At 42.2% G+C, this 22031-nt stretch overlaps 1 protein-coding gene across 19 annotated transcripts in view; it reads right to left on the bottom strand.

The window, feature by feature from the left end:
- Nucleotides 1-16589: 16589 nt before the first annotated feature.
- The window catches only part of FOXP1 (forkhead box P1), a 507886-nt gene continuing 502444 nt past the window's right edge, over nucleotides 16590-22031 (bottom strand). For all 19 annotated transcript variants that reach the window (XM_030568517.1, XM_030568515.1, XM_030568514.1 and 16 more), the window contains one exon: nucleotides 16590-21383. In XM_030568517.1, the coding sequence (XP_030424377.1) occupies nucleotides 21239-21383 (145 nt within the window). In that variant the 3' untranslated portion in view covers nucleotides 16590-21238. The remainder of the gene's footprint in view (nucleotides 21384-22031) is intronic.

Raw genomic sequence — 22031 nt, 5'->3', positions numbered from 1 at the left:
AATTAGGAAAGGAAATGAAGATATTAAGACGTATTAGATTCTGAAATTGTCTTGCAAAGTGGAAGTGCCTTTGTATGCAGTAGTTAAAATGAGACTGGAGAAAACATGACATACAATGTTAAAGAAGACAACAGATCTTTCCCATTCCTAATTTCCATGGTTCTCCTCTGCTCTGCCTGTGTGGCAGCCCTATATGTACTCTCCTTAACATCCTCATGTGACACACTGTCTTCTAATAAACTTGATTCATATGGTGGTTTCCCTAGCATTCCCTAATACCTGTTAAAGTGAATGTGTGCCCACTCAGAGTGATATACAGGCATCAAGAGCGAATAGGTACCATTAATTACAGAGTTGCAGTTTAAGAGGCCAGCTCGCAAAAATATACAAAATTTAATCTCAGCTGTAAAGCCTTTCTGGTGATAAGTAATCCCAAATTAGAAATGCAAATGTCTCTGAAAGGGATCACATTTATTGACTGTAGACTTTCGTGAATGCTTTCTTTTCTGGCCCAGTGCTAAGAAAGGTTCATCGTTAACCATGGATGTGCTTCTTTTCTGAAAGAATCCCATTGTTTAGCTTACAACATGCTGAAGTTTGATGCTGTTGCATCACTTTCTATTAGGAGAAGCTTCTCAGCACTGGCTCTTTGATAAGTTACAAAAAACCCTCAAGTTACGACAGGCACACCATGTGATAATGGGTTTAATGTTCCAGACTGGCTTTAGATGAGGGGCGGCATACTAACACCAGTTCTTCAGTTTCTGAAGATAATTTATCCAATTAACTTTTCCTTCTGGTGGGAGGGATGGCAAGGAAACTTCAAATGACAGTCACCTTATTTATTCTTAATACTGTGGTATCTGAGCACCTTCCATTAAGAGTGTGGCATAAGATCTAGAATAGGATAGAATTCACTGGACCCCACATCCTAACTTTCAAGTCCAACTTGTAAACGCAGGTGTCTGCAGCTTAGCCTGGCATTTCTGTTTCAACTCAGCCGAGGTGTGAGTCATTTCTGTCACAAGAGGAGGATGCCTTGATCAAAGTGCGAGATGTAACAGCAGCTGTTGAAGCAAATGTAAACATGGACTGTAAGGATGGAGTTTATCTAATGTGTAAACAGCCACCTACTGCAAATGAAAAATTACTCCCACAACCACCTTATTAAGACACCCATATGATGGAGGGAAACTGAGAGGCAGATTTATTGTTAATTTGTTGGCACTTTGGAACGGAACGTTTATTTTGCAGCAGAACAGTAGGATATACAAAGAAATACTGTTTCTGTCCCCAGACCTGTTCATCTGAGCTCGCTTTGCTTAAGCGCTTTCTAGTAGGAAAAATGAAGGGAAGTAAAAGATGAGTGTAACCAAATACAGCCAGGCCACAATGTGTCTATCCTAAAGATCAGGTAAATAGACACATACAACAAGGAACATACTGCAGCATGGCCGACCTCAGTGTTTACCACATAATTGGAAGAGCTGAAAATGCTATTGATTATGAATGAACTTCTTGACCCAGAGATCAGAGATAATACCTTTCAGTCATCGCTGAGTGTATGGGACAGCGGCAGCAAGTCTGAGGAGGGGGTGTATCTGAGTAATGTTAAGGGGAATGAGAGCATCTGGCAGATTAATTTATGGTGGAAAGAGCGACTTGACTTTCAGCAGTCTTTCATTGCCAACCCACATCAGCCAAGGGCACTAGACAGAAGCAATGCTGATGAGGCCTTGCTCTGCAGTTAGCTCACAATGTTTGCTATGAGTGACTGTTGAATTAAGGGCCAAACCCAGCTGCTCTTGCAGAGTCAAAACTCCCACTCTCCCATGGGAGTTTCACCAGAGTAAAGACTAAATGAGGACTGCAAGATTTGGTCCTGAAGGTCAGATTGTAAGTGGCAGAGGTAAGCGTCTAAACCAGGGGTCAGCAACCTTTCAGAAGTGGTGCGTCGAGTCTTCATTTATTCACTCTAATTTAAGGTTTCGCGAGCCGGTCATACATGTTAACGTTTTTAGATGATCTCTGTCTATAAGTCTATAATATATAACTAAGCTATTGTTGTATGTAAAGTAAATACAGTTTTTAAAATGTTTAAGAAGCTTCATTTAAAATGAAATTAAAATGCAGAGTCCCCCGGACTGGTGGCCAGGACCCCCGCAGTGTGAATGCCACTGAAAATGAGGTTGTGCATCACCTTCAGCACATGTGCCTTAGGTTGCTTACCCATGGTCTAAACCTACATCCAGGCAAGTTACAAAATGTCTTCACTTAGCTGGTATAAAAATATATCTGAAGACAAGAGGGCTAAAGCTATTCTCCTAGCTCTAGCTGGCATGGTCTGACAGGCAGTGTGTTTACTTTCAGACAGTCGGTTATTAGCTTCTGGTCAGTTAGCATGCAAGCAACTTTTCTTTATAGATAAAATTAATCCTTGTGTGGAATGTTTGTGGAGTGCTGCCTACCCCACAAATGTCATGGTGAGGGGGTAGGAGAATCCATAGGCAGAGTCACAAGAGCATCCACAACCCTCACTTGCTATGCTGGGAGTCTCTGCATCATCCCACCATAGGTCCACAAGCAGGATAGCATGGAGGATGAGAACCACAGGATCCACTCTTGCATGGTTCTTCTTCGACTGCTTGCTCACGTTGATTCCATTGGAGGTCTGTGTGCGCCCATATGCACAATTGTCGGAGACTTTTCCCTTAGCGATATCCATTGGGGCGGCTGTGGTGGCCCCTTGAGTGCTGCATTTATGCATTGGCATATCAAGTGCCCCCTCAGTTCCTTTTTACCGCTGGTGGTGATTGGTCGGAGTGCCCCTCTCTCTTGCCTCTCAAGTTGTTAGCAGTTTCTTTCCCTTTCTAACTTCGTGTTCCAACTGTAAATAGTTTTGGTTTTACAGTAGATTAGTTAGTAAGTAGTGTGACAGACCCAGACCAGTGGGGTACAGGAGTCTTGTAGAGGGCAAATATATTGGTCACTGGATGAGTAGTTTTCTGTTCCCTGAGTGACCAGAGCAAGGGCTGCACTAGAGTAATCAGGAACCTGCTAGAACCAATTAAGACAGGCAGGCTGATTAGATCACCTGCAGCCAATCATGGCAGGCTAATCAGTGCACCTGGGTTTAAAAAGGAGTTCACTCCAGTCAGGCGAGGAAGAGCCAGAGAAGAAGAAGTGCATGTGAGGAGCTGGGAGCAAGAGGCACAGGGAGCTGAGAGTGAGAGGGTGTGCTGCTGGAGGACTGAGGAGTACAAGTGTTATCAGACACCAGGAGGAAGGTCCTGTGGTGAGGATAAAGAAGGTGTTTGGAGGAGGCCATGGGGTAGTAGCCCAGGGAGTTGTAGCTGTCATGCAGCTGTTACAGGAGGCACTATAGACAGCTGCAGTCCACAGGGCCCTGGGCTGGAACCCTGAGTAGAGGGTGGGCCCGGGTTCCCCTCAAACCTCCCAACTCCTGATCAGACACAGGAGGAGCTGATCCAGACTGTGGGCAAGATCACCGAGGTGAGCAAATCTGCCAATAAGCGCAGGATCCACCAAGGTAGAGGAGGAACTTTGTCACAGCAGCTGTTAAGTACTGTAGCCAGTCAGTTAGGGTCCTGGGGGGAGGAAGGGACTTTGCCCCAGATGGGTCATGCCTTGGTTGCTGGGTTTTAAGCTCTGCACTGACTGTAATAGGCCTATGCCTGTTAGCGACCCACATGGCAGCTGTCTGATGTGCCTGGGGGAATCTCATGTTAAAGAAAAGTGTAAGAGATTTTGTCCCTGGACACAAAAAGAATGCAACATCCGCTTGAGGGCCCTCCTCATGGAGGCCACTCTTTGCCCAGCCTCGGAGCCAGCCCGGCTGGACGCAACATCCACCACTTTGGTCTCGGTGCATATCGTACCCCCACCACTGGGCTCTACTCGACACCAATCCCCTTCATCTGTGCCCATGAAGACAACCAAGAAGTGGGCCCTGACCCTGAGCAAGATGGACCAAGGGGCACTAGGTAAAGGACCCTGTTCGAGCCACCCACCCACACTGGAGCTGCAAGGGGGCATGTCCCCGAGGGGACCTCCCACCCTGCTAATGGATCTGCCACTGACTCCAGGGAGAGGTAGGGGAATCTGACTGATGGCAGAGTCAATGATTTCCCAGCTCCCAGCGCCCAGAAAGCAAAGGACTTTCCCTCTGCAGCTGGCATCACATACAGCAATGGACCCAGCAAAGGCTCCCTATGAGGGCAAGCCAGCTACGGAAGCATCCCACAGATGGTGGACCAATTGGACTCTTTGTTCAATGTGCTTTCTGCATTCACCCCCCTCACATGTAGTGATCCCAGCACATGAAGGAGTTCTAAAAATTGCAAAAGCCCTCTGGCAAACCTCATCCTCCATCCCGCCCACTTCCAAGAGAGTTGAGAAAAAGTATTTTGTCCCCGTCAAGGTTGTGTCAGCGGCCAACGAAAAGGACAAGCAAGGGCATTTTAGTTCCACCCCCAAAAATAAGGAGGCCAAGAGACGGGGCCTTTTTGGGAGGAAAATGTATTCCACAGCCAGTCTCCAATTCTGAGTCCTGAACCACCAGGCTCTTATGGGGTGATATAATTTTAACCTATGTGACTCCCTCCATAAATTTAAGGACTCCATGCCCCAGGAGGTGGCCCAAGAGCTTGGGCCCCTTGTTGAGGAGGGTATCGCAGAAGCTCGGTTCTCCCTCCAGATGGCCTGGGATGTGGCCATTTCGGCATCCAGGGTGGTCACCTTGGTGGTGGTCATGAAGTGCAGTTTCTGGCTTCGGACCACAGGCCTATGCCAGGAGATGCAGTCCTCCATACAAGATCTCCCATTTGATGCAGTTGGGCTGTTTGCTGAACAAACAGACATAAGGCAGCACAGTCTGAAGGACATTTGGGCCACCCTCCATTCCCTATGCCTCAGTCAGTGAGGAAGCAATTCCAGCTGCCCTCCCCACCAAGACTTTGGCAACCTGGGCAAGGATCTACAAGGAGAAGGGACACTAGTTTTAATCACCACTGCCTTTCCTCCGCCCATTCGCCTGTGCAGGCTAGCCCAGCAAAATACCACAGGGACCAGAAGAGGGTGTTTTGAGGGTGTGTTCAAGAGCGATGCCCCAGTCAACTCCCTGGATCCATCCCATCTTTTCCTCAACCATTCAGACTGGTCAAGAGTTACCTCGATCCGCTGGGTGCTGGAGATTGTCACTGGGCTACACCCTCCAGTTTTCAGCCACCCTTTCCAGCTCCACTCTTCCCCATCTCTCTTCAAGGACACCTGTAGACAACCTCCTACAAATGGGGGCAGTGGAGGAGGTCCCTCAGAAAATGAAGAGGAAAGGTTTCTACTCCTGCTATTTCCTGATCCCAAAAGCAAAAGGGGGCCTAAGACCCATCCTGGACCTGCGATGACTCAACAAGTACCTCAAGAAGTTTTGCATGGTTTCACTGGCACTTCATCACCCCTTCCTGGATCCGGGAGACTGGTATGCCGCTCTCAACTTGAAAGACACTTATTTCCATATCTCTGTCTTCCAAGGACATAGACAATTCCTCCATTTTATGGTGGGCCAGCACCATTTCCAGTTCACGGCACTTCCCTTTGGCCTCTCCTTGGCCCCATGGGTATTCACAAAACGTGTGGCCCCAGTAGCCACTTACCTAAGTATCGGGGGATCCAGGTCTCTCCTTATCTTGACTATTGGCTCATCAAGGACAGATTTCAGGATCAAGTGCTGAGCAGTCTCGATCTGGTGCATTCTACCTGCCGTGACCTGGGCCTGTTAGTGAATGAAAAGAAATTGACCCTTATCCAATGCAATGGATGGAGTTTATCTGGGCAGTCCCCGATTCCATATGGCCAGGTCTTTCCTTCCAGAGGCCCATTTCTGAGCCATGTCAGATGTAATCTCCCATGTAAGGGGCCCCCAGCTCACCACCACCCACACTTGTCTAAGGTTGCTAGGTCACATCGCTGCCTTTACTTACGTGATCCGTCATGCCCGGCTCCACTTCCAGCCACTGCAGGCATGGTTGGCATCGGTCTACATCCCCAACAGGCACAACCTGGACCTGGTAGTCAAGGTGACGGACCACATCCAGTCGTCACTGGCATGGTGGTTGGACCCTGAATCGGTGTTGCAGGGAGTTACCTTCACGTCCCCATTGCTATCTCTAGTTTCCAATGCCTTGGACCTGGGCTGGGGAACCCACTTAGGCAAGCTCAGTACACAAGGCCGCTGGTCTGGGGTTGACTGCTCCCTCCACAAAAATGTCAGGAAACTCAGGGAGGTTCACCTGGCCTGTCAGGCTTTTCAGTCCCACTTAAAAGGCAAAGTGGTTCAAGTCCTGATAGACAACACTGCACAATGTTGTATATCAGCAAACAAGGTGGAGCCAAGTTGTCAGTCCTCTTCCAGGAAGCCCTCTGTCTCAGGGACTTTTGTGCGCAGCATACCATTCATCTCGTGGCAGTGCATCTCCCTGGAACCAGGAACGTATTGGCAGATCACCTCAGCAGAGCCTTTTCATCTTGCCATGAATGGTCACTCCACCCCGAGGTGGTCAATGGGATCTTCCCAAAGTGGGGATCTCCCCGGGTGAACTTGTTCACGACCCATCAGAACAGGAAATGTCACTTGTTCTGCTCTTTTCAGGATGTTGACAGGGGCTCCTTGTCAGATGCCTTCCTACTTCCATGGTCGGGGGCTCTGATGTCCGCTTTCCAGCCGGTACCATTGCTTCACAGAGTCCTCATGAAGATCAAGCAGGACAAGGCCAAGGTTATCCTCATAGCCCAGGTTTGGCCACGCCAACACTGGCTTGGCATGCTAATGGACCTGTCAGTGACAACACCAATGCAGCAGCCCCTCTGGCCGGATCTCCTCCCCCAGAATCACAGCAGGCTCTCGTACCCGAATCTGGCAGCGCTGCACCTGACAGCTTGGTTGCTGAATGGTTAACTGACAGAGAGCAGGAGTGGTCGGCCCACATCCAGCAGGTCCTAGGGTAGTAGAAATTCCTCTACTAGTGTGACCTACCTGGCCAAATGGAAATGATTCACGTGCTGGGCCTCAGCCCAAGGGATTAGGCCTGAGCAGGGCTTGCTGCAGTCGATCCTGGACTACCTTATGCATCTCAAGCTCCAGGGCTTGTCCCTTTCATCAGTTAAGGTCCACTTGGCTGCCATATCAGCCTTTAACCCTCCATTCCAAGGCAGGTCAGTCTTCACTCATAACATGACGGTCTGGTTCTTTAAAGGTCTGGAGCAGCTCTACCCCCGAGTCTGGGACCAAGTCCCTCTGTGGGACCTGAAACTGGTGCTCATGCAGCTCATTAAAACCCGCTTCAAGCCCTTGGTGTCCTGTTCCCTTCTTCTGCACTCCTGGAAGGTGCCATTCCTGGTGGTGATAACTTCTGCCCAAAGGGTCTCCAAGATTAGGGCACTTACCTCGGATCCACTATAGAGTGTTCTTCAAGGACAAGGTCCAGTTGTGGCCCCATCCAGCTTTCCCGCCCAGGTGGCTTTGCAATTTCACACGAATCAGGACATATTTTTGCTGGTCTTCTTCCCAAAGCCTCATCTTGGATCACCGCCTGCATCCATTTTTGCTATGATTAGGAGAAGGTGCCTTCACCAGCGACTGTAACCGCTCACTCAACTAGAGCACAAGCCTCGGCGGTGGCCTTCCTGGGCCATGTGCCAGTTTCTGATATCTGCAGGGTCGCCACCTGGTCGTCCATCCATATGTTCAGGTCTCACTGTGCGCTTGCACAGCAGATCCCAAGACGACACTGGCTTCAGTAGAGTGGTATTACAAGCCACACATCTGTGAACGCTGAGCCCACCTCCAGGGACATTGCTTGTGAGTCACCTAGAATGGAATCGACATGAGCAAGTACTCAAAGAAGAAAAAACTGTTACCTACCTTTTGTAACTGTTGTTCTTTGAGATGTGTTGCTCATGTTCATTCCATTGCCTGCCCTCCTGCCCCTCTGTCGGAGTTGCCGGCAAGAAGGAATTGAGAGGGCATAGGGCCAGCGATGCCTAATATACTGACGCATGAGCATGGCACTCAAGGGGGCGCCACAGGTCACCTTATGGATACCGCTAAGGCAAAAGTCTCCAACAACTGTGCACATGCACCTCCAATGGAATGGACATGAGCAACACATCTTGAAGAACAACAGTTATGAAAGGTAGGTAGGTAATGGGGGCTTTTTTTCTGCCACCCTGCCACCCAGCACAAGTGTGATGGAAGGACAGTGGCCAGTGTTCCAGCAGTTATGGTTTGGGTTTGCACTAAAATATGGTGTATTTTATTCACCCAACCCCTGAGCAATTGCGCAGACTTTAAAGGGGGCAAAGTGAACATCACCTTTTAAGTACTCTCAATTCAAAATTTTAATTCATGGTCCATATTAACTACCATTTTTACATGTGGCACAGGGATCAGACGTCACTCCTAGTCTGTGGGTTTCCCTTTTTGCCACCAAAGCAACAAGAGAAGCATCCCCAAACGGAGACGCATGTTTCTTGAATCAGGATTAGGGCGTGTAGGGCACTGAACTGCCAGTGGAACTATTAGGGAAGACACTCACTGAAACGAAATTTCTGCTGAACACAACAGTTAGTGCATAAAAATTAATCAAGTACTACAATGACTTGCTTTATTCATAATACTTAATGGTCATGTAATAGGAGTTTTTATTCAGCAGTAAAGTTCATAAGTGCAGGTTTTACATGTAGAAGGGTATTATGCTGATGGTTTAATTACACACCTTTTTGCACACCAAAGGAAATGGGTTATGCAGTTTCTGTAATTAAAGAAGGACTTCTGAGGAGAAACGAACTTTGGAGTTTGCAATGTGAGACCTGATTCTTAAGAGATGTTTTTATTTTGAGTTTAGTGACACTGAACATCACTCTGTAAACGGTAAAGCCATAAAAACACACTAGGTGTCATGGCCAAGCTTTTCTACTTCATGCAGCATTTTCTAAAACTTAAAAATAGCAACATTAAACAACAAGTAGCATCAGCATCATGTGCTTGGAAGCCTCTTCGGTGCAGTGCCTGAACAATTATATAAATTACAACTCTGTCCAGCATGTCTAGAAAATTAATAGAGAAAAACAGGTTTGAAAAGTAACTGAAAAATAAAACCAATTTCGTGCCAAAAATCCTAAAAAAGATTGAGCTTTGGTGAAAGCCAATAGGAAAAAAAAAACAAAGCAAAGGCAGTGAAATCAGTTTTCCTAGCCTGCATATCTACAGGGATAAGAAGGCCAAAAAGTGGTAGTTATTTGATACCAAAGTCAATGGGGCTATTCACAGTATGCGCAGCTAAGCACACATGTTGTATGCTGTGTTGTTGTAGCTGTATTGGTCCCAGGATATTAGCGAGACAAGGGGTTGCAAAGATATTACCTCACCCACCTTGTCTTGCTGAGTCCATATGTAAGTCTTTGCTGGATGAGGGCCTACTCCTGCCTCCCGTTACTAGAGTATCTGAACTCTACGGGGTAGCCGTGTTAGTCTGGATCTGTAACAGCGGCAAAGAGTCCTGTGTCACCTTATAGACAAACAAATGTATTGGAGCATGAGCTTTCATGGGTGAATACCCACTTCATCGGATGCATGAACTCCTTTGACATTAACCAGATTGCTATTGCAAAAGTGGACATTATGGAGATTCTGACTCTTCTCCCTTTTCAGTAGATCATAGCAAGGTCTGTTTTGGGTAGAGTTGGCCTAAAAATCTTCCACTAGTAACCCATCATAGCCCAGGGCTCACCTCTACATTCTTGTAAACTCGTTGACTCTCATCATGACTAAGACAAATGAAATCTACCAGGCAATTTGAACAAGAAGTCCAACAGTGTTAAATAAGGCCAAAGCCTGACTTACTTTGAGTGAGCCCTTTGCTTTACAGCATGCACCAATGGGAGCATGGCTGTACTGAAGAATATTACTCTTGTCACAGAAAAAGCCTTTGGAGGTAGATACGAGGAAGGATGGGGGAGATTCCCTCTAGAATTTGACCATTGCTCAATGCACCTTTAACAAAGATGGTGGAGGATAACTTGTAGCATACCATCCCCCAAGCAAAGGATCTATCTTCCAGTTTGGGGTTTACCCACTCTAATTTGAAATTACATATTGTACAGACAAATATAGTACAATATTTTAAAATCTTATTAAGATTTTAATAAGATTTGATAACTACAGCAGGTAGGGGGAACAGTAGGACGAACTATGTGTACAAGAATGGCCATTTTCATATTTCATTGGCCAAAAGCATGAGTTTGTTACAATGAGTTTGCTTGCTATTGTTAAGCAATAGTTCTTCCCTTATTAAATGTGTGTGATCTTGCCAGTCCCATGATTAACATGCTGTTAAAAAGGCCTGTTAATGGTACTTTTAGGCCTTGATCCTACAATCGAATCCTTGCTGAACAGGTATCGAATTGGGGCCCTCATCTGTAAAAAAGCTAATGGTGAAAAGAGGTGTCAAAGTAGGAATTTCTCTTAAGTTTCAGAGGCAAATCTTTAGCTGGTGACAGCCAGTGTAATTGCATTGGTGCCAGTTGAACTACAGTGATTTACCCCAGCTGAGGATCTGGCCCTCAATATCTGTAGGCTGTTCTAAATTGCCATAGCTTACATGCAGTAGTTCTGGAGCTTCTATTTTGATGTTTCAGCAAGCATGTTAGAGGTGTGCTCATGCGTGTTCCTTTGCCAGATGAGCATTCACACCACATACTCAACAAATATGGTGCTATCAACTAACAAACAGTGGCTCTCCATAGTGCAATTTATGGGCCTGCTACACAATTACAAAGATGCTTTGCAGGATATACATTCCCACGATTTGCATTAGCTCACCACACTTCGCATATGATACCCTCCTACTCTTGTTAGAGTTAAACAAAAATAGTTGTAATAGGATTAATACATTTTTTTACTTAAAAAACAATTGCCTCCTATCAGAAAGTATTATTACAGAGCTAGGGCTGGCTCTAGCATTTCGCCGCCCCAAGCACAGTGGCACGCAGCAGGGAGCGCTCTGCCGCTCGCCGGTCCCGCGGCTCCGGTGGACCTCCCGCAGACGTGGCTGCGGATGCTCCGCTGGAGCTGCGGGACCAGCAGACCGCCTGCAGGCACGCCTGCAGGAGGTCCACCGGAGCCCGCCTGCCACCCTCCTGGCGACCGGCAGAGCGCTCCCCACAGCTTGGTGCGCTGGGGCCTGGAGCCGGCCCTGTACAGAGCCTTATGACAAGATGAGTTTTTACAGTATACGTAAATGTATTTAAAATAGACATATTTCAAACACACTTATACATGATAAATCTTTGTATGAGCTATTTCTCCGCTTGTGAGAAGATCGGTTCCAGATAAGCATGTGGTAAACATTTGAAAACGTGAGACAAATCCTATGCAATCCCAATGTCTTCAAATACACACTTGAAAAATTCTTTCTGTAACAATTTCAGCCTATCTCCCTCAACATAGAGAAATCGTAACACTGGTAAAACTTGCAGAAATATTTTTACAATTTTATTAGAGGTTTTAATTCAGTGCTTTATCTACCTCTGTTAGTCTGCGAAATACCTTTAAATATTCAAGTGGTAATTAATGAATCTTTTATGTTGCAAATCAAACATTTTCATCTGTGCCGCAGTACAGTAGTGAGAAGGAAGGATTTAAAGTATAATTGTTTCTACTGTTCTCCTTCCAGTGCTGAATGCCTTTTAGCATTTATTATACCATTGGCTTTTGCTACAGTTCATTAGCACTGGGCCACCTCTTTATTGTTCGATATTTGCTACCCCCACCTTTTTTTTTTTTTTTTTTTAAGTTCAAGATTTCTTACTGTGCCTTTGCCAGAGACATTCCTAAGGAGATGGAAACTCTCTGAATGCGGAATTTTTGCTTGAGTGCAAAATAATAAAAAGCATGTGTGTATTAAAAAGGGATCAACTTAATGGGAAATGAGCACTGGGTTACATTAATATTCTATTACAGTAAAAATCATATTTAATAAATTTTTCTCCAGACTTTTTTCAGAATTGTGCTGTATTTTTCAGTCGTGTGCCAATCCAAAGAAACAGTGTATATGATACTTTTGATTTATGCTAAGTAAATAACCTGCACAGGCCATTTTTGTCCCTTTTCCCCCGCTAAATAAGTGCAGAAACACACACCAGGCTAGAATTTGTCCTTAGTTTCCATATAGTGGGAAAAAGAGTCTTGTGCAGCTGGCAGCCTTTATAAACAGTATTTGATTGTATTGACACTATATGTGGAGTTTTATGTTATATGGCAAGAACATGAAAAAGGTAATACTGTAATTTATCCTAAACCATAACATTAGTACTAGTACTAAAGTCATTACTTCGGATATTAAAACACAGTTTTCCTTTACTTTCTTTTGTCGTCACATAAAATGAGGACTCCAGAGCTACAGTGCAAATAGACCGCTGCTTATCCTGCTTTCCATGCTTATAAAAGGATTGACATATCCTTGATTGTATGCTATATCAGCTGACCCTTGTTGTTCCATGCCCCTAATTAATATTATACTCAGTGACATTTATGTATCAAAGCAATAAGCTAAACAGGAAACAATTTATGTCACCTAAAGCTTTTTAACAAATCGATGCAACTATTTGTAATTGCTTGTTTCACAAGATTAAAAGTACTCAGCCTTGATCTTCGCCCACAGTTTTGTGGCCGACATGACCTGTGCTTCCGTTGTAAAATAGGAGTGTGGGTGATCAGCACCTATTTCCATCAAGTAATCCATATTGCTAATATTTCTGGAATTTTAATGTAGTTACAATTTATAGCTGATCAAATGTGGTTACCTAAATTGCTGTTGCTAGTAGACAGTTTAACTGTCTTTATTAATTACAGTATAATTTAATGTTTGAGTACAGGCACTTGTGTTGGTCATTTTTACAGCTAAAGCAGTTATGTGCCTTATGACGAACCATTTTAGCATTTTCAATGGAAATTTGCTAATATGATGAGTGATAAAAGTGTCAAACTCTGGTAAATAATGGTTATTGCCTTGGCTGGAATTAATCCTTGAAAAGATGGTTACCTTCAAATTAATATTATAACTCGAAGGAAAAAAATGTTTTTCGGGCTTCTGTGATATATAAAACAAAACAGAAGAAGGGCCACTGATTTCTTCCAAACAAACATATTTGTAGTTCTAGCCATTGAGGGCTGACTTTGCAGTGAAACAAATGCTGTTTTTAAAAGAACTTATTTGTGGGAGGGAAAGAGGGGTGGCAAATATCACTAAGCTGAAATTGTTTATAATTTGTGAGTCTTATGTTTTGAAAATGTTTAATAAAGTTAATAATTAAGTTGCCCAATATACACCCTGATGCAGCAGATCACTTAAAACGCACTGACTTCACGGAAACATATTTCTATTGTGTTAGCAGCTAGGGGCCCCCGTCCTAGGCGATATATGCAGAACACAGAGATGATCCCTACCCAGAAGATCTCACAATCTAAGTAGCCTTAAGCAGATACTTAATGTGCTTAGCGGAATCAGTCTTCCAAGGTTCGGATCGTGTAAGTGAATCCATATGGGTGGACCCCCATATCTGTGCAGATGCCCCACTGAAGTCAGTGGGGCTCCACGTAGAGTCACCTTGCAGGACGGGCCACAACAATCTATTTGCAACCTAAATATTTTACCACATTTAAAATAGCCTTCACACATACACAGTATAATTCCCCACCAACACACCACATTTCAGTCCACATTTGCCAACTTGTTTTAGACGAGATGGAGGTTTGTAACAACAAACTTGGTAACATTAGAAGAAAGAGTACTTCTATTTGACAGAATTAAACACCATTGCAACAAAGATGAAAGATGGCCTTGATTACCATGCAATTACATGAATGTTTAACATTATCATTGAAGTCTGAGCTTGATTAATAGGTCAAGCGGGGCTAATTACACTTTGTTGTGAGGAGTATGCGTGTGTGAGAGAAAGCGTACGCGCAACAGTGTTAATTCCTGAAAGTGGCTCCACAATGTGGATTGTGTTCTAGTATGTGTTGACAATCTAAGTTAAATGTCAATATTCTAACCTTCTGTAGAGGCCACCTGTAATGTGCATGGGGAGAACTCTACTTGTTTATTGCTAATTCAGACTATGCCTTGAATTTTCTTTTTAAAATGTCTTATGTTCTGCTAGTTATTTTTTCAGTACAGAAGAAACCTAGAATAATTAAACACTGTACTTCAATTTTCATCCTGGAGGTTATTAAGAACATAAGAGTGGCCATATTGGGTCAGACCAAAGGTCCATCTATCCTAGTAGCCTGTCTTCCAACAGTGGCCAATGTCAGGTGTCTGAAAGGGAATGAACAGAACAGGTAATCATCAAGTGATCCATCCTCTGTCGCCCATTCCCAGCTTCTGGCAAACAGAGGGTAGGGACATCATTCCTGCCCAGACTGGCTAATAGCCATTGATGGACCTATCCACCATGAACGTATCCAGTTCTTTTTTTCAACCCTGTTATAGTCCTGGCCTTTACAACATCCTCTGGCAAGAGTTCCATAGATTGACTGTACGTTGTGTGGAAAAATACTTCCTTTTGTTTGTTTTAAACCTATTAATTTCATTTGGTGACCCCTAATTCTTGTACTATGAGGAATAAACAACAGTTCCTTATTTACTTTCTCCACACCAGTCATGATTTTATAGACCTCTGTTATACCCCCCACTTCTTACTGTATGAAGCGTCAGAGTGGACAAAATCAATGTTTTTGACTGGAAAAAGACATTTCTAAGCTTGTAGCTGGTGGCCATATTGCAGATTGGGGAATCATTTTGTGACATGTCAGAGTATGGTGTTAAGAGCTTGTTTATTTCTCAGATAATACAATATACCATGTAAGGGTTAAACATTTAGCTTCAGTAGCAAAGAGCCCTATTTTACATTGCTGCTAATGCTGCATTAAATTAGGCTGAAAACCAAGAGCCAAGTCAATGGCAAAATTTCATTTTGAGTCAGCTTAGGCTCCGATTTGTAAGCCCCATTCTGTGAGTGCCCTCAACTTCCAACCAAGTCCATGGGAGCTGACCAGCTCAACTCCTGGCAGCAGGCTCTCTGCATTTGGGTACCATGTACACAGAGACATCCAAACTTCTGGCAAGTTACACGAGCACCCCAGCAGTGAGAGTTTTGTCACTGACTTCAAAGTGGGCAGGAGTGGCTGTCAGTTTGCATGGCTCAATTAACATGTAAGGCCTGCCTTTTCTTCTGCCTTGCACCTGGCCTAGTCATTATCAGCTGTGCAGAGAGCGCCAATTGGGTGCAAAAATCTATTATGATTTGACTTGGTTTGCCACCCACTTGAGCCAAGTGTAAATGACATCACAACACATGCTAAGCTAATTAATACTGAAAGTATTAACGTACGCTACCAGTGACTTTAAGCAAGCTAAGTAAATTTGATTTAAAAAGGGGGGGTCCTTGTCTAGTTTTCTAAAACTGCAATACACATTAACATTAATCTAAATATAGAGAATAAAAATGTTATTAAAAGTTTCAAAAACAGTACCTTTTGGAGACACTACTTTGTAACTTATTTATTTTTTGCCCTGAAAGTAGTTATCCAGTATAATTTTATGACAGAATATTTTTATAAAATCATTTGTACTAATTTAAGCATTTATCATTATATGCAAAAAGATTTCTTGATGAGAATATTATAGACGGTGCGTGTTTTTGACATTAGCATTTTATTTGGATGACTAATCTTGCAGATGTGAAATTTTAATGAATTATTCATGGAAGTCTCTCCTCTGAAATTCTAGTTTGCTGCTGCTAATGCTAGTTATTAAACATTTTATTTTTCTTTATAAAACTTGAAGAAAATAAATGTATGCTTACTCAAGAGAAAAGGAGGTGGGCTTCTTTCTTTCAAGTTTGTCTAAGATGACAATGTCACTTTGAACTTTATTAATCATGATTTGGCCTAATCCTCTAAACCCTTTATTACCTAGGTATAATGATTACAAGTCTGAGCAGTTCCTACTGAAGTCAACAGTACAGTTCTTAGGACTTGGAAGCATTTGCAGGATTGGACTAATCCGGCACTCATCTCTGTGCCTTTAGGGTAAAATCCAGAGCACTGTTCAACTCTCGTTGACTAGAGAGGCCAAACCCACTGCTTCTATTTGCAAACAGAAGCATTTTAAGGGCCTGTTCTGGGAGGTGCAGAGTGCCTTCCAATGAAGTCACATGGTGTGGAGCATGTTCTGAGTTTTGGAGGACCAGGTCTATGCTCCCCATGGCTGACGCATCCCGTTAAATGTAGATCCAGATGCTGCCACACGCTTTGCTTGGGAAGACTCCTGTACTCATGCAGAGCCCCACTGATCTGGACAGGATCTTGCCATTGACTTAATGGGGACTCTGGTGAGGTGCAGGGGCCTGCCCATGGGGATCCATTTGCAGGACGGGGACCTTAGTGAATACAACTAACATGAGATAATAAAAGGGAAAAAGAAAACGAAAACTTAGGACATGGCAACTTGTATTACCAGTGTGAACAACCAGCATTTTATTGCATTTGAGAATGCTATAATGTCAGTAATTAGTACTGACTACACAACATTTTTTATTGTCTGTATCAACAGACATGGAATGATGGAATTACAGTTGATGTAAGGAATGAGTTTCTTTTATGCCTTATCAAAAAAAAATCTCGTTACTGGCAGCACATACACATGAAGCACCATGCTAACAGTCTGGACTGTACCATTTTCATCAAGGCTTATGGGTAGAAGATATTTTGTTACCTACTCTGGGTCCATTAAAATGCAGTCATAACTGCAAGTTTTACTCTCAAGACTAGAACGCTAAGTGATTTCTGAAACATCTAAAAATTCAGTCTGAGTACATTAACCAAAGGTACCAAAGATTTCAAAAGAGTTGAACACATTCTTCACGCTATAAGGAATGTAGCTTGTTGGCAATCTGAAAACTACAACAGTTTAAAATTATTTTTAAAAACTTTTATACATACGTATGTATAAAATAGCTAATGATCTGCAGTATCTGTAGAATCACAATCCCTGCCCCATTCTTTCTCCCAAAATCTGAGTTTAAGAAGAGTGTGGGAAATTATACTTGAACTCTCATAAGCGACAATCAAAAAAGGTAATATTTTGTGGTCACCGTTGTTCTACATAAGCCTTGATTTTTCATATCACTTCTAGTCAAATGCAGAAACCTAATAGGTTTTACATTTACAAACTTTTCTTTGTGGACAAGGAAGGCTATGACTCTCATTCCTGACAGCGATTTACCTGATACATGGTACTACTTTCATAATGTACGCTTTTCTTTGAGAAAAAAAACATGTAACAAATTGTCTTTACATCTTGGCACCTTGTAAAGTTTTTTTTCTTTATACAAAAGTTCAATAGTTTGACACGCCCCATTATTAATCACTACTTCACTGATAAACTTTGAAAGTGTGACCCTGGAATTCATCATGCAAAATATTTACTGCAGCAGGAGAAAAACATTTTTAAAACAACTTTTTTTCTTTCTTTTTTTTTTTTTTTAAACACTTTTCAAATGTATGAACCTTTGTTTAAGACAGCCAGAAATGGCAGTGGTAAGATAACAGAAGGGGTGGGAAAATATTTAAAAAACCCAAACAAACAAAAAAACCCCAGCTTAACACAAACTGTACAAAAGAGGTTTCAATCAATGATAATAGGAGAAAAAAATAATCTGTCAACTATGTTACAATTTAAAAGCAAACAAAAAAAAAAAAAAAAGGGTCAGGGATTTTCTCCTAGATGTCAGCAAATGTCATCCAATATTCTTAAAGCAAGGATAACTAAATAAAATACATGTGCAGCATATTCTGCAATTCCATTACATACAGTAGGTTTTTTTTTTTCCAAAGCTATTTTCTTTTAGTATAGTTAATATAAAGCAGTTGCACAAAAGCAAAAGGTGTTTTGACAAACAGGTATGCATTTATTCCTTTTGAGGAATGGTATCTAAAAAAAGGGACCTTTTCCCCTTTTCTCCCTCCCTCCCCCCCAAAAAGACAAAGGCTCACACAGACACATTGGGATATATATGTACAACATAATAAACCCCACCCTAAAGAAGCAACTGTATATCCAAAGGGATACAGAATCAGAACTGTAAAAATCATAGTGAAGTTTGCTTGATGTAAAGCCTGAGATTTTCAGTTGGTTCTTCTGCAAGGCTGTGACACCTGCCAGATAATGTTAAAATCTAATTTTTATTTCTTTTTCTCTTTTTCTTTCTTTATTTTGCTACAGTCTTTAGACTAAGCATGCAAGACATACAACTAAGTGCAACTGAGTGAAATGTATTTTTTATTTACTCATTCCCTAACAGTTTGAACTGAGGTATGCGTACTAACAGTTTCTCATGCTGTTATCTTTACTCATGTCTAGCTACACATGCTGAGAATGAACTAATCTACCAGATTTTTATCCTCTTTTGAATACCGAACTAACCAGCAAACCACTCAGTTTAGAAGCACAGGGACCACTTCTCATGATCCCCATCTGGCTACTGCCGGCACATCATGAAGCTGCCTGGATATAATTTAAAAAAAAAATGCAAATGACCACAGACTGCCCTTTTTTTCCTTTTCTTTTCTCTCATTTAAAAACAGAATGCAGAGTTGAGCTTCAGAAAAGTAACTGCCAATAAAATGTCTTGTACCAAAGCTTATGTGTGGACAGGAGTGTTATTTCCGTATGAAAAACGCTGATCAAAAACTAAACAAAACTCAGCAAATGTGCCAAGATAAACCAAAAATTAAAGCAGTCATCTTAGCACAATCCTTAAACAAAAGTGGCATACAATCTATAAAAACAAAGACCCCAAAAAATATTTTTTTTTTCCATTCTAGGAATACTATTATGCGGTCCATTAAAATTGTGGGAGCTTTTCTGTTCTCTTTTGTGTTTTATTAAACTGTCTCCTTTATTTGATACTCCAATTTTCTGCAAAATAACTGCACTCGCTTTCTCCAGCTCGCTTCTTATGGCTCCCCCTGTAACACTGTTTCCTAGTTTTAACCTCAAAAGCTCTTATCAATTTCTCTTTACAGAATTTCGGTTTGGTTGCTGTAAAGGAATATGAATAAAAAGTAACTTTGGTTCAGTCATCTGCTTGGCCAGCTAAATTTACTAGAATAAAGGAGCAGTTTCTCTTTCAGGTTAGCAATAGCCCATATCTTGTCATTTCCCTCTAAATTCTTCAACCTCCCTTGATCAACAATAAGAGGATATTTGGCTTCATAAGATAAAGCATATAATAGAGAACATAATTTACCTTTGTGTAATATCTTTGGTAATTTTAAGGGGGGGGAAGGTACAAAGAAGAATATAAATTAAGCTCTGAAAGGCTTTTTTTGAAATAATAATAATTAAACAAAGAGCTACAGTCCTACATAAATAAATGAGTGACAGAAAAGTGGTTGCAGAATGAAAGTGTTTAGGTGTTTGGTGACTGAAGTGTACTGACCTGTAACAACAGCTTTCTGTATGTAATGTTTGCTTTGAAAGCACTGCCAGTTTTACCAAACAAGCCCCAGTGCTATTTCCTCGCCCCCCCCCCCCCATCCCACTGTTTACTGTTTTCTACTGTGAGGTTTTGATACTGGCTGGTGTAATATTGCATAACAATCTTAACTGCAGTACAGAATTTGCACAGTCGAAATTATTAACACTTTAGCATTAGTGGGCTCAGTCCTTATTAACTGCCATAACAAGTTCAATCTGAAATCTAATTTGTATTCGAACAGATTAATGCCACTAAGCATTGAACTGATATTTAACTGAGAAACATCGCCACGTATTACAACAGTTTAATGAAGTCATCTTTCCAACCACTATTCGCAAATGAAAAATAATAAATGTACAGGTATCCAGCTTGGTAATCTTAGATATTCCAGAAAGATTTGTTGGCCCATTAAAACTCATGTTAAACAACTGAGAGCCTGCCACCGTAGTATTCATTCTCTAATTAAGTGAATTCTGTTGGTGCTGCATATGTTTCTTTGTGCTGTTCAATTTTGTGGCATTTACTAATATTCATTCACCATTGCTGCCAAAAAAAAAAAAAAAAATCAAAAAACCAAAACCAAAAATCAAAAAAACCCTGTTTTGTGGAATGAATTTATGTTGCTTCCTACAGTATTTCTATGTTCATCTGTCATTCATTCTCATTCTTACAGTACTTCTTTTCTCTCTCTCTCTGTTGGACGACCCCTTCGGTGTGTACAGTGCAGCATTTGGGACCTTTTCAAAAAAACAGACACCAAAATGGAATGTTTTCCATAGCTAAAGAAAACATGGTGGCATCTGAAGGAGACTGGAATGAATGACGGAAAAAACTACAAACAATTCAATGACATTCAGCTTCGTATAATAAAAACACCTATTAACATTCATCACAAAGTACAGAAAACATTAGGCCTTCAAGAGGCCCTGGGCCGAGATGTGGCCTGAGGTCAGAACTTAAAATGGTAGAGCAGAAGTGGTGGTGGCGGGGAAATAAAAGCAATACATTAAAAAGTTTGGGATAATATTTCTTGTAACCCCTTGCCAGTACACACACACACACACACACACAAACACACACACGTGCGCACGCGCACACATGCCTTCCCCATCCCAAATGGAAGCAAAAAAAAAAAAAAAAAAAAAGGCGTAAAGGCAGTGATAACCAACATGCAGTACTGTGCAAATATGTTGTCCATTGGAATCCTTAAAATCTGGGCAAAGGCTTGATCTGCAGTTTAGGTGTACATGCTCAGAGTCTGAGGTCCTCAGTGTCCAAAATTGGCAGGACTGCAGTCCAAAACCTGCTGCTAAATGTGAGTAAGTGAATCAGTTTAGCAAATTTACAACACTGATGTTGACTATAAGAGAGGAAAATCCCAAGTACCAAACAAGTCCATCCAATGCACAGAGTACAAATTCCTTTTTTCAACAAAAAGTAGAAAAATCAAAAATACTCCCAAATGGGATACTTGATGGCACTAAGAGTTAACATATTTCATAGTTGTCAAAGTGTACTGAAAATCCTCCAGACTGTACAATAATGGAGAGATTTCACAGCTAAATTTGACGCGTTTTTCCAATCTTCATTCTCAGGATAATGACATCAGGCATACTCATTCTATGTCCTCATTTACAGGTTCATCTTCATAATCTCTGTCATGATCAAAATCTGGACTGTGATTGGCTGTTGTCACTAAGGATAGCGGGCCTTCGTTTTCGTCCGGATCCAACGGTTCTTCTTTGACATGCACAGGGTGCCTAGGAAAATTAAAACAATCAGCAACTTCCCTCTTTAAAAACGACTCTGTCCTGCTTTCAATACTAACGTTTTTTTGAGAAATTGAAGGCCTGATTTCTGAAGATGCTGAGCATTGGGCAGCTCTGACTAACTTCTACAGAGTTGTGGGTGCTCAGCACGTATGAAATGCGGGCCCTGAATTTTTGTGTTTGCTGCAAAAGAAAAAAAAACATACCGAAAAGTGTATGCCTAAGAATGCGTCTACAATTACTTAGCTTCAATGGGAACGTATCCTGGGAGGCGCACTCTCTTATATATGGTTTATTCACGGGATTTAGAGAATATGCTCTCAACTGACATATTAAGTTGATTAACACAATCTTCAGCTAAATGAGTGAAATAAGCACAGTAAAGCAAAATAGTGGTTTGTCAACCCACTGAGCTGGTGGAGGCTGGGCTAATCATCGCTTGCTGTGTGTTCTGCTTTTCTAGTTAACATGCAGAACCTGTGAGACAACTCTCCAGAGGACGACCCCAAGTGAGGTTCTATCATTAATCAACTTCAAGCAAACACAGCAAAGAGACACCATGATACATGCTTTAAACTCCAAATTAATGCATATTTTTACAAACTGTCAATAAGGGAAGAAAAGCTCTGCCAGGAAACA

Source organism: Gopherus evgoodei, chromosome 7, assembly GCF_007399415.2.
Source record: "Gopherus evgoodei ecotype Sinaloan lineage chromosome 7, rGopEvg1_v1.p, whole genome shotgun sequence".
Taxonomy (NCBI): domain Eukaryota; kingdom Metazoa; phylum Chordata; order Testudines; family Testudinidae; genus Gopherus; species Gopherus evgoodei.
The sequence above is the reverse complement of the archived record's forward strand: the minus strand, read 5'-3'. Positions and strand labels throughout refer to the sequence as shown.